Here is a 13,023-nt window from a genome sequence, read left to right as displayed (position 1 = left end):
AAGCCATTCTACCTCAGCCTCCCAAGTAGCTGGGATTACAGGCATGCACCACCGTGCCCGGCTAATTTTATATTTTTAGTAGAGATGGGGTTTCTCTATGTTGGTCAGGCTGGTCTCGAACTCCCGACCTGAGGTGATCCATCCACCTCGGCCTCCCAAAGTGCTGGGATTACAAGCGTGAGCCAGCGCGCCTGGCCTGGCCCTCCCCACTTCTGAAAACACTTGTTTGTTTAACTTCCTAAATACCACACTCTTTTTTTGTGGGGGGTAGGGGATAGCGGGTAGAGACAGGGTTTAGCCATGTTGGCTAGGCTGGTCCCGAACTCCTGGCCTCAAGTGATCTGCCTGCCTCAGCCTCCCAACGTGCCGGGATTACAAGCATGAGCCACTGCGCCTGGCCCTAAATACCACATTCTTCTTATTTTCCTCCTTTCTCCTGTGCTCCTTCTCACACTAAAATATTACAGTGCCAGGCTTTGTTCAGTTTCCCTGGTTAATACCCATTCCCAGGGCTTTAGATGCTATCTGTGTGCTTATAACACCTTAATTTTTATATCTAGCCTGGGACTTTTCTCCCTGAAATTAAGATTGCTCATTTGACCTCTCCATTAAATTTATTTCCAATAAATATCTCAGGCTTTCCTGTTTCATGAAATGGTACAACCATTTATTCACTTGTTGAAGTCAAAAATCAAGAATTATTCTTAATTCCTCTTTTTTCTTTATTTCTTATGTCCAATCAGAAGCCAGACTCATTGACTTTTAACTTCAAAATACATTCCAAATCAAGTCACTGGGAAAATAAAGTCAAGTAACAAGTTATCTCTTTTTCCAAAGATTGTTCATAGTAGACTGGCAAACTAATTAGCAATTATGTGAAGTGTAGTAGGTATTAAAATAGAAACCATAGGAGCATTGGCGAAGACATCTGAAACAGAAGCAGTAGGTGTGAGAAGAGTAAGAGAAGTCTCCTGCAGAAGTGCTATTTGAGCTGATTTTTTTTAGAATTTGTGTAATCATATAAGCAGGCAGTGTCCACTTTAAGAGAACTGTATTTTTTCATGCAAATGCTATTATGATACAGAATGATTTAGCAGGGATTCTTCAAGTAGCTTAGTGTGGCTGCAATAATGTTTTTTGAGGATTAGGTCAGATGAGGGAGCAGGATCCAAATCACGAAGTTTCCTAAGCAAAAGAGTTTGAAACTTATGAATGAACTGGATATTTTTGAAATAGAGCTTAACACATCAGCTTTGCTACTAATTATATGACTTTGGGCAAAAGATGTTTAATGTAAGTAAACAGCTATTGAGACCTTTTTAAAAATGTACTGGGAATAAACATCTCAATTTATGTCTCCTGTTAAAGTGTCACTTGTTTGCTTTGAATTTATTAAAGTTAAGTTCCTTCTGCTTGAGAGTGGTCCAAAATAGAAGGATATGCTAGGATTATTTCATATGAGCATTGAAAAAGGAATCAGTATGGCCGGGTGCGGTGGCTCAAGCCTGTAATCCCAGCACTTTGGGAGGCCGAGACGGGCGGATCGCGAGGTCAGGAGATCGAGACCATCCTGGCTAACACGGTGAAACCCCATCTCTACTAAAAATACAAAAACTAGCCGGGCGAGATGGCGGGCGCCTGTAGTCCCAGCTACTCGGGAGGCTGAGGCAGGAGAATGGCGTAAACCCGGGAGGGGGAGCTTGCAGTGAGCTGAGATCCGGCCACTGCACCCCAGTCCGGGCAACAGAGCGAGACTCCGCCTCAAAAAAAAAAAAAGAAAAAAAAGGAATCAGTTAGCTTTTTATATTCTGAAATTTCACTCCTGAATGAGATTACAGAAGATCCTATGTGTGCATGAGTATGTGTGCATGAGTATGTGTGCACAAGCGTGCATTGGAGAAGGTGCAAGAGGAGAGAGAGAAATCACGAGAGAACTCACCAGTGCAGCAGCAGCCTACTCCACCAGCGTTAGTGCTGCTGGAGGGAGATGAAAAGATTAGGAAGATAAGAGAGCTTTGAAGGCTTTGCATTCTAAATTAAGGAATTAGATTTTTAACTGTCACGTGAAGTAGGCATTATCATCATTGTTTTACAAACACAGAATCAGACTCAGAGAAGTAATCTGGACAAGATCACACAGTTAGTCCCAGAGAAGCTGAGATTCAAACTCAGGTTTATTTGACTTTGTAATCTTTGCTCTTATCCCTCCCCCCTGCTGCTCACTAGGTCCTCTGTTTGATCTCAACAATCATCAATACTGTACAATCTCTTTGTGAACACACAATTTCTGTAAGGACTATGAATTATGAATAATAATATATGTATTTGGGAGAGAGGAGTCTTAAAAGTTAATTCCAATTAAGTTTGTAGAGGATTGTTTAGAAAAAGGATAGTTTCTTCTAAAAAGATTTAAAAAAAGAAAAATCATAGTTTCTAAGATGATTACAAAGAAAATGGTGTGGGTTTCCAGCCTGGGCAACATAGTGAGACCTCATCTCTACCAAAAATAAAAAAAATTAACCAGGCTTGGTGGCACATACCTGTAGTCCCAGCTACTTGGGAGGCTGAGCCACTGACTCCAGCCTGGGCGACAGAGTGAGACTCTGTCTTAAAAATAAATAAATGAATATTGAAGGAGAGAAGGAAGGAAATACTAGTTTGCATTTTTCTAAAGCATCCGAACTGCTGGAGATGGATAAGTGTATTTATACCATGAAGACTTCTTAGATCTATTGTTTCATTTCATCCTCTTTATTCTTCATTCAGGATGTATGTTGTGTTCACAGCGAAGGTACTCCCTTCATCCTGTCCCAGAAAGGAGGATTCCAAACCGATACTTAGGCCAGCCCAGCCCCTTTACACACCCACACCTCCTCAGACCAGGTAAGGCCTTTTAACTATGCTGTCTCTCCATTTAGGTTTCATCTAGAGCAATGCTATTGAATAGAACTTCTTGCAGTAAGCTCTGGATCTGTGCTGTTCCATAAGGTAGCCACCAACCTCACATGGCCATTGTACACTAATAAGGTTGCTAGTACAGCTGAGGAACTGAACATTTTATTTTATTTTATTTTAATTAATTTAAATTTAAATTTAACTACCTGTGAGTACTGGTGCTTTATTGACAGTACTAGTCTAGAACAAGGTTTAAATATGATAAACCTTATAATTCAGAATAATTAACAAAAGGTATGTATTTCAGGATGTTTTTAAAGCAAAGTTCTATTTCTAAGTTTTTAGAACTGTATACTATTGTGAATTACTGTGTTAAAAGACATTTTAGAAAATGTGTTTTTTCTTGAAATTATCAAATACTTACTTTAAAATTTTAACCTATTTCTATATAGATGAAGCAAGATTTCCAGATTTGTTTGTCACAGATTTGAGAGGTAGTATCCCAGTTGATAAAGGTGATGCAAAAAATTGTTAAAGGTTTGTTTTACTAATTTTTTTTTCTGCTATAAGATCCCAGCGTTGCTGCCAGAAGATGTCTTATAACTACTGCTCAAATTGAGACCTTAGACCGAAAGGTTTTTTGTTTTGATTTCTTAAAGGGCACTTAAGGGGTGAACTGTGACTAATGAATATGTCAAAGAGGTAGGTAGGGTAAAAGCAAACACGTTGTAGAAAAAGCAATCAGGTTTTCAAGGAAAATTAATTGTTCTTTCTGCCATAAGAAATTAAATCCGTATTTGCCATATAAACATATATATTACTAATGTAAAATTGCTTTTAGAAATATGTTCCTTTTTCACTGTCTCCACTCAGTGAATGATACCAGTATGTTTCTCAGTGAGGGCTTCCTTTTGCTGATTTTTCATCAGACTCGAATTCCTGCTGGGAAGTCGACTGAAACTAAGGAAATGCAGCTCACCACTGAAACCCACAAGAAATCAGTTTTTCAAAGCTGTAAGGTAAGCTTAATAGCAACCCAGTTGGTATTACTTTTAGTATTTACCCTATCAACCTTCCTGTAGCCTCGAGTTTTTTTTTTTTTTTAGTAGAATTGATAGTTTTACCAGCTTTGAAAATTACTGATTTCTTGTGGTGAGATATTTTTACATGGTAAGCTGCGTTTTCCAGGCCTTAAACCTAGTAATTATATTGTCAAGATAATGGTCTCTGTATCTAGGCTTTTTTGCTCTATACCTTAATTGCATATTAAGTATAAGTGAATATAAATAAATATGCACATGTGTATGTTCATATACATACGTATGTGAATATCTGGGGGAAAAGGGATGTCTGTCCTAATTTTACTCTCCTAGACATGGGATTTTGGACACTGGGGTAAGTGAGAAGGGATGGAAGTGGAATTTTAAAACAGAATTATTAGGATTTTAGACCTCAAACTATCAGGTATGCCATTAGGTACAGATTTTTCTGCAGACAAAAGTATAAAAAGAATTAATCATTTGTCTTTCTCCTTCCAGAGATGCAAAACTTGTGGAAGTGTTAAAATGATCGTAGGGTGAAGAAGAGTAAATTTTTAAGAAAAATTAAAAGGGGCTGGGCGCAGTGGCTCACACCTGTAATCCCAGCACTTTGGGAGGCCAAGGTGGGTGGATCACCTGAGGTCAGGAGTTTGAGACCAGCCTGACCAATATGGTGAAATCCCATCTCTACTAAAAATACCAAAAAAAAAAAAAAAAATTAGCCAGGTGTGGTGGCATATGCCTGTAATCTCAGCTACTGGGGTGGCTGAGGCAGGAGAATCACTTGAATCCGGGAGGCGGAGGTTGCAGTGAGCCAAAATTGCGCCACTGCACTCCAGCTTGGGGGACAGAGGGAGACTCTGTCTCAAAAATAAAAAGAAAAAAGGAAAAAAATTAAAAGGCATGTAATACTTACTTAAAAAGTCTCTTTTAGGCCAGATACAGTGGCTCATGCCTGTAATCCCAACACTTTAGAAAGACAAGGTGAGAGGATCACTTGAGGTTAGGAGTTCGAGATGAGCACAGGCAACATAGCAAGACCCTGTCTCTATAAGAAATAAAACAATTAGTGCTCATGCCTGTAGTCCCAGCTACTCGGGGGACTCGGGTGGGAGGATTGCATGAGCCCAGGAGGTCAAGGATGCAGTGAGCTGTGATCATGCCTCTCTGCACTCCATCTTGGGTGACAGAGTGAGACCGTGTCTCTCAAAAAAAAGTCTCTTACACTGTTGGTTTGTCAGTTTAGGATATAAAATTATGTCATGTGCTACTTGGTTTCTCCAAAAGTTTCATGTTTTGCATATTTCCCTAATACATGGCAGTATGTACTTAATACTTTTGGGAAACATCTCTGTGCCTTTCCTAATTATTATGCAAGTTCTGTGCATACAGAAAAAGAGAATACAGGTAAGCATAGATTTTTTTTTTTTTTAATTACTGATAATCCCACAACTCAGAGAAAGACACTATTGAGAAAATTTTGGTATATGTTTCTTTATAGTCTTATTTCTTATATAGGTGTATGTGTAAGTGTACATGTGTACACACTCTTTGTATATTGCTCTATTATTTCCTTAAATTCTTAGAAGTGAAATTACTGAGGCCGGGCGTGATGGCTCACACCTATAATCCCAGCACTTTGGGAGGCTGAGGCAGGTGGATCACGAGGTCAGGAGTTCGAGACCAGCCTGGCCAACATAGTGAAATCTCTACTAAAAATATAAAAATTAGCTGGGCTTGGTGGTGCCTGCCTGTAGTCCCAGCTACTCAGGAGGCTGAGGCAGGAGAATCACTGGAACCCAGGAGGCAGAGGTTGCAGTGAGCTGAGATCACGCCATTGCACTCCAGATTGGGCAACCGCGTGAGTCTTCCTCTCAAAAAAAAAAAAGTGTAATTACTGGGCCAGTTCCTCTGAATTCTTGGGAGCTATTTTTCCTAGATTTTTCTTTGCCATACCTACCTATCCAAGTTTCCTGAAGCATCAATAGCTTGGAAAATATTTAGCAGGATGACACAGGAAATAAATTCTGTTCTGGCTGTGCTACTGCTAGGTTTTAGTGATTTTCAAAACTTGTCATTTCCTTAAATCTGAGCACTGTAGACCATTTCTGCTTTTTATGACAGTGCCATCTCTGTGCTAAGGACTGTATCTGTAGGGATGGAAAATGTTGGTCAGTCTCTTTGATTAGTACTGTGTCTCACACTTCACACTCAGACATGAAAATGATTCCATATGGGAAGGCAAGTGGCATTCTGAACTGTGAGTCTACTTTTTTTTTTTTTTTTTTTTTTTGAGATGGAGTTTCGTCCTTGTCGCCCAGGCTGGAGTGCAACGACACAATCACTGCTCACTGCAACCTCCGCCTCCTGGATTGAAGCAGTTCTCCTCCCTCAGCCTCCCAAGTAGCTAGGATTACAGGCGCCTGCTACCACACCCGGTAATTTTTGTGTTTTTAGTAGAAATGGCGTTTCACCATGTTGGCCGGGCTAGTCTCGAACTCCTGACCTCAGGTGATCTGCCCGCCTCAGCCTCCCAAAGTGCTGGGATTACAGGTGTGAGCCACTGCGCCCAACGAGTCTACTTTTTATATTGTCTGTACAGGAAAGATGGTTCCATGGTTCCCTGATTATTGCCAAAGGAGTAATATTGTCATTATGCAGGACAGCAAGACATTCATCTCAAAGAAACACTGAAACATATCAGAGAATGAATGGGAAGACTCAGTGGGATACCTAATGAGGCATTATTTCTAAAATTTTTACATTCTTAAACAAAATTAGTTTTAGAATAGGTGGTATAGTTTGGAGTGCTAGATTTAAAAAGGGCTACTCAGGGAGTTGGGCTTGTCAGAATAACTTGTCTAACATATGTAGAACCACTTCATGGTTTTTTTTTTTTTTCTTTTTTTTCTTTTTTGAGACGGAGTCTCGCTCTGTTGCCCAGGCTAGAGTGCAATGGCGTGATCCAACTCACTGCAACCTCCGCCTCCCAGAGTCAAGCAATTCTTCTGCCTCAGCCTCCCAAGTAGCTGGGACTACATGTGTGCACCACCACGCCTGGCTAATTTTTGTATTTTTAGTAGAGACAGGGTTTCACCATATTGGTCAGGCTGGTCTTGAACTCCTGACCTCATGATCCACCCACCTTGGCCTCTCAAAGTGCTGGGATTACATGTGGGAGCCACCAAGCCCGTCCCACTTCTTAGTTTTCAACTACAGCAGCAAAGAGATTTTTGGGGAAATAATCAGAATGCAACTATGTGGCATGAAATTTAAGACAATGCTTTCACCATTTACCTTTTCATCTCTATCGTCAACTATAATGGCAGAAGCCAGGTGTGGTGGCTCACGCCTGTAATCCCAGCACTTTGGGAGGCCTGGGCAACATAGTGAGACTTATCTCTACAAAAAAGTAAGCAAAATTAGCTGAGTGTGGTGGCACATGCCTGTAGTGCTAGCTACGCCTATAATCCTAACACTTTGAGAAGCTGAGGTAGGAGGATTACTTGAGCCTGGAAAGTCAAGGCTGCAGTCAGCCGAGATTGTGCCACTCCACTCCAGCCTAGGCAACAGAGCAAGACCCTGTCTCAAAAATAAAATAGAAATAAAAATTTAAAAAAAATAATGGCAGAGACGATACAGTTACAGTGAATATAATATTTAAAATGATGAAAAGATTGATTCTAGAATGGGTTATAGATAATTATTCCCAAATCTTTTTCCCTTAAGAGTTTCAAAATCAGCTGCCCATCTTTCAGTGATGGTTTAATTGTAGCTGTCTCTTGAGCAAGGGATGCATTTTATTTTTAAAACTTGTTAAATATGGTTGATTTTAATAATATCTAAAAGACAAAGATACTATTTTGGTGGTGGTAAGATTTTTATACTATTTAAAAGATTAAAATGATGCTTGATAACAAGTTTGGGGAGTCAGGAAGAAAAATAAAAAATAAATAAAATGATGCTTGAGACCAGGAGGTCAAGGCCGTAGTGAGCCATGATTGCACCACTGCACTCCAGTATAAATAAAAAATAAAATAAATAAAATGATGCTTGAGCCCAGGAGGTCAAGGCTGTGGTGAGCCATGATTTCGCCACTGCACTCTAGCCTGGGTGACAGAGTGGTACCCTGTCTCAGAAGAATTTAAAAAGTAAAATGTATAAAGAAATAACAGAAATTGGAAGTAGTTTGGACCTGCCTAGACTGTTGGGTAAGCTTTTTCAAAATATACATACATGCTAGGACTCTAAAGAGCTGTTGAATGATAGTCTCAAAGGGAGGGCTTAGAACATGTGTTTTTGTTTTTGGTTTTTTGAGACGGTCTCACTCTGTCTCCAAGGTTGGAGTACAGTGCCGAGATCACAGCTCACTGGAATCTTGACTTCCGGGGGTCAAGCAATCTTCTGCTTCAGCCTCCTGAATAACTAGGACTACAGGCATGCACCACCATGCCCAACTGCCCAACTAATTTTTGTATTATAGAGATAGGGTCTCACTATGTTGCCCAGGCTGGTCTTGAACTCCTGGACTCAAGCAATTCTACCACCTTGGCCCCCCCAAAGTGCTGGAATTATAGGCATGAGCCACCATACTCAGCCTTTGGAACATGTGTTTTGAAGAGCTCCCCAGGCGTTTCTCACATACACCACTAACCTAGTGGGTACTCATTTAGCTAGGCGCATGAGATGCCTGATGACTTAAGGGGACAAGCCAGATCTGTGACCATTGGCCATGTTTTAAAACAGAGAATGTGTCTTCCCCATGCCTCTGTAGTCTTATCCCTAGTCACTTAGTCCTTAAATTCATTCACATCTTTATCATCGTCACCACCATCAAATGAGTGATGACGTTACATTTATCTAACCATTTCAAAACACTTTTTAAATAGATTATACCTGATAGAATAGTAGATTGAAAGTTTTGTATCCTACAGGTTTTAAATTTAAGTTGAAAGTCTACTTTTTCTATAAGTATTTCACCATGAAGCCCACCTGTTTTTATAAAGTAATATATTTTCTTTTCTCACCCCAATGTACCTATGTAATTTTATTTGTTTTTGTTTTTGTTTTGTTTTTAAGATGGGTTCTTGCTCTGTCTCCCAGGCTGAACTGCAGTGGCACAATCATATCTCACTGCAGTCTCGACCTCCCAGGCGATCCTCCTGCCTCAGTATCCCAAGTAGCTAGGACTACAGGCATAAGCCACCATGTCTGGCTAATTTTTAAAATTTTTGTAGAGATGGGATCTCACTGTGTTGCCCAGGCTTACTTATATAATAATTTTAAATCACTGTATTCATAGTGATTATTTGTTTTCCTCTTGTCTTCATCTCCTGATTCAGTTTTAATGCAGAGTAAATAATGTAGTCGCTATGTAAATAAATTTATAGATGAATAAACCTGTTTTTTACTTACACATCTAGTACATATTGACAGACCATTTCAGGATGCCATTATACCAATAATCTATGAACTGTCATCTAGTGAAGAATTATAGAGGATTTCTCTGTTTGTTTGTTTTTAAGCCCAATAGAAAATCTTGAAATATAATAAAGTTTTCATGTAGTGTAAATACTAGAAAATTAAAAATAAATGACTTTGGCTGGGCACGGTGGCTCACACCTATAATCCCAGCACTTTGGGAGGCCAAGGTGGGTCGATTGCTTGAGGCATGGAGTTTGACAACAGCCTGGCCAACATAGCGAAACTCCATCTCTACTAAAAAAAAAAAAAAAAAAAATTAGCTGGGCATGGTGGCACATGCCTGTAATCCCAGCTACTCGGGAGACTGAGGCACGAGAATCACTTGAACCCAGGAGGCAGAGGTTGCAGTGAGCTAAGATCGTGCCACTTTGCACCTGCCTAGGTAACAGAGCAAGACTCTGTCTCAAAAAATAAATAAATAAAATGACATTTGTGTTTCTCTTTTTTACCTTTGTGTGTGTAGTCCTCATTAACACTGAGAAACTCTCTGAGGTAAAGATTAGCAAGAATCAGCCCTAGGCAAGAATCAGGAGCTACCTAAAGAAATGAATAATAATGAAAAGTTTCTGAATGGTCAATGGAGACGCATTCCTAACATGTGAAAAAGCCAAAGACTTCCAGGTCTTCTGTGTAAATAATTATTTTGATCTCATTTGTTGTCATAATAGTGGTTGTCCATGTAAATTTTACTCTTCTAAGGTCCTGTCTGGCTTTGGATTACCAGGATGACAACCAGTTCAAGTGTAAATTTTTTATTTTGATAATAATTATAGCTTAATACTTATATAGTGCAAGTGTTATGTTTTAAGTGTTTTATTAACTTACATAGTCCACCTGACAACTTTGTGAAGTCAGTGCTATTGTTATTTCCATTTTACATGAGGAGACTGAGGCACAGAGAAGTTTGGTAGCTCTTTCCAAGTCACTCAGTGAATTGCTAAGCCAGGATTCCAACTCACAAAAGCCTAACTCAGAATCCACACTTTCAACCACAAAACAGTGCATAATACCTATGCCAACAAATACTATCTGGGAATATTTTTTGAAGTATTTTCTCATTACATTTTTTATAAGAAGACATCCAACTGAGAGAAGTCTTAGTATAAAAGTTACTTTGTTTGGAGAGTAGTATACTTTTTAAAAATAAGGTAAAATTTATATACAGCAAATTTCACAGATCTTATATATGCAGTTCAGTGAGCTTTAACAAAGGTAACCTACAGCTCAGTCAAGATATAGAACATTTCCATCGTCCTGGAAAGTTCCCTCATGCTCCTCCAGTCAGTCTCCACCTTCATAGGCAGCCACTCTTTTGGTTTCTGTCATCATAGACTGTTTTGCTTTTTCTTGACTTCATGTAAGTGGAATCATACAGAATCGTAATATGTATGTATGTAGCCTTTCTGTTTGTTTAGTTTTGCTCAATATATGCAAATCTATTTAGAGTATTTTTTATTTGGTCATTGCATTTTTTCTGAGATGCCTGTTTTACATTATAAAGGAATCACTAGCTTTTTCTTTCTCCCCATTCTCCAACTGCAAAGTGATAGTTTATTAATTACTTCCTTATATGCTGTGAAAACTACCTAATATTAAGCAGACTTCTTTTCAAAATCAGACCATGTTAAAATTCTAATCTAGTTAGTTTCAGGAAATAAAATACATACCTAGATTGTAGCAAAGACCTGTATCATTTCATCCATTTTCAGTCTTTGTTATATCTTCCTTTCTGGGTGTTTTGTGTAGCTGGTAAAATATGAAGAACATTACTGCTTTTCTCTTCAAGAGGCACGATCCTAAGGGTCCTGGAAGAGCTTTCCTTCTTGGCTGCAGAATCTCAGAACTGATAGTGAGACTTTGCAGAGTCCAGTTTCCAATATCTAGGCTTTTGATTGGCTCAATAAACTTGTTAGAAGAGCCTTTCCATCTTAAATGGTTCCACGTCATAAAATGCTGACTTTGTTTTTTAATTCTTTACAATTCTACAGAGTTGCCAGAGGATCTGATATTCAGGTATAATTTTATCAAGAAATTCAGGCCAGATTGACTATAAAGTTGAGTTCTGTGATCAAAGGCCATAACACCTTCCAAGTTTACTCCCAGGGTTTAAAGGTCATTGCTTTAACACATTTTTTTTTTCCTCCTTCAAATGGAAAGGTTTCTTTTTCCTTGAGTAAATTTTTTGTTTCTGGGTACAGTGGCCCACACCTGTAATCCAAGCACTTTGGGAGGCCGAGGCCGGTGGATCACCTGAGGTCAGGAGTTCAAGACCAACCTGACCAACATGGTGAAACCCCATCTCTACTAGAAATACAAAATTAGCCTGGTGTGGTGGCGCATTCCTGTAATCCCAGCTACTTGGGAGGCTGGGGCAGGAGTATCGCTTGAACCCGGGTGGCAGAGGTTGCAGTGAGCCGAGATTGTGCCATTGCACTCCAGCCTGGGCAATAAGGGTGAAGCTTTATCTCAAAAAAAAAAAAAAAAAAAAAGAAAATTGTTGTGATGGAGAGTGCTTTGTTGTGTTGAGATTTTAGAAGTTTAGAAGCATTTATTTAATGATCACTCAGTAGTGTTGATAATTAATAGGTTTGGGAAAATATAGCCAGTGTTTTAAATATTTCTCATGTAGTCAATTGTATGAAATTGGATTCAGCAAACATAGGAATGCTTTGAAGGGTGTAAAAGACGGTTTTTTTTTTTATCCTGCTTTGATTTCCAAATAATTTTCTTGTTTCAGAAGTAACTTCCTGATATGCATTAATTTATACTGTTATTAATGAAAATGAGAGATAACATATAAAGTTATTAAAATTATGAATTTTCTTCTGGAATTTTTTTAAAAAATGAATTGATTTTTAAATTTCTTTCTTGTTTTTTAGAGACTGAGTCTCACTCTGTCGCCCAGGCCGGAGTGTAGTGGGGTGATCTCAGCTCACTGCAACGTCTGCCTCCTGGGTTCAAGCGATTCTCCTGCCTCAGCCTCCCAAGTAGCTAGGACTATAGGTGTGCGCCACCATACCTGGCTAATTTTTTGTATTTTTAGTAGCAACAGAGTTTCATCGTGTTGGCCAGACTGGCCTCGAACTCCTGACCTCAGGTGATCTGCCTGCCTTGGCCTCTCAAGGTGCTAGGATTATAGGCGTGAGCCACCTCACCCAGCTGATTTTTAAATTTCTTTTTATTTTATGGACTATAGCTGTGAAATAACCAAAAGCAAAGTTCAGGAAAGGAAGAAAATAAAAAGATAAAAAAAAGGAAAGGTCAGATAATTCACCGATTATAACCAGCCTCTGCTTTTGTAAGAGTATTTACTACTTGAGTAAATTAGGAAATTTTCAATGTTGAGTAACAGTGGCAGACTTAACGGGAATAATTATCAAGGAGATAAATAGCTCTAGTACAAAGTTCAGTGTTCTGTCTAAGAATCCTAGGAGACTGCTAGCCAGCTCAATCTTGAAAGAAAACAATGTGATATGCGCTCTTCTTGGCCCCATTTTGTTGCTTCAGCTGCTTCACATTGGCCCATAAGGCCTTCACTTATCTCTCTCTCTTATTTCTTGCCAACTTCATCAGCAAAAACATAAATGTGTTTCTATTGTAGATG

General features: G+C 39.1%; 1 protein-coding gene across 7 annotated transcripts in view; it reads left to right on the top strand.

The window, feature by feature from the left end:
- XPNPEP3 (X-prolyl aminopeptidase 3) overlaps positions 1-13,023 on the top strand; it is a 69,333-nt gene that overhangs the window by 10,135 nt on the left and 46,175 nt on the right. For 4 of the 7 annotated variants that reach the window (XM_033233833.1, XM_033233832.1, XM_033233835.1 and 1 more), the window contains exon 2: positions 2,767-2,883. The exons of 1 other annotated variant lie outside the window; for it this stretch is intronic. In XM_033233833.1, coding sequence (XP_033089724.1) covers positions 2,767-2,883 — 117 coding nt within the window. Of the gene's footprint in view, positions 1-2,766; positions 2,884-3,768; positions 3,915-13,023 lie in introns of those variants that run through there. 2 more of the 7 variants (XM_033233837.1, XM_033233838.1) reach the window with 2 other exon arrangements.

Source organism: Trachypithecus francoisi, unplaced genomic scaffold (genome assembly GCF_009764315.1).
Source record: "Trachypithecus francoisi isolate TF-2019V2 unplaced genomic scaffold, Tfra_2.0 Lachesis_group14, whole genome shotgun sequence".
Classification (NCBI taxonomy): Eukaryota; Metazoa; Chordata; class Mammalia; order Primates; family Cercopithecidae; genus Trachypithecus; species Trachypithecus francoisi.
The sequence above is the reverse complement of the archived record's forward strand: the minus strand, read 5'-3'. Positions and strand labels throughout refer to the sequence as shown.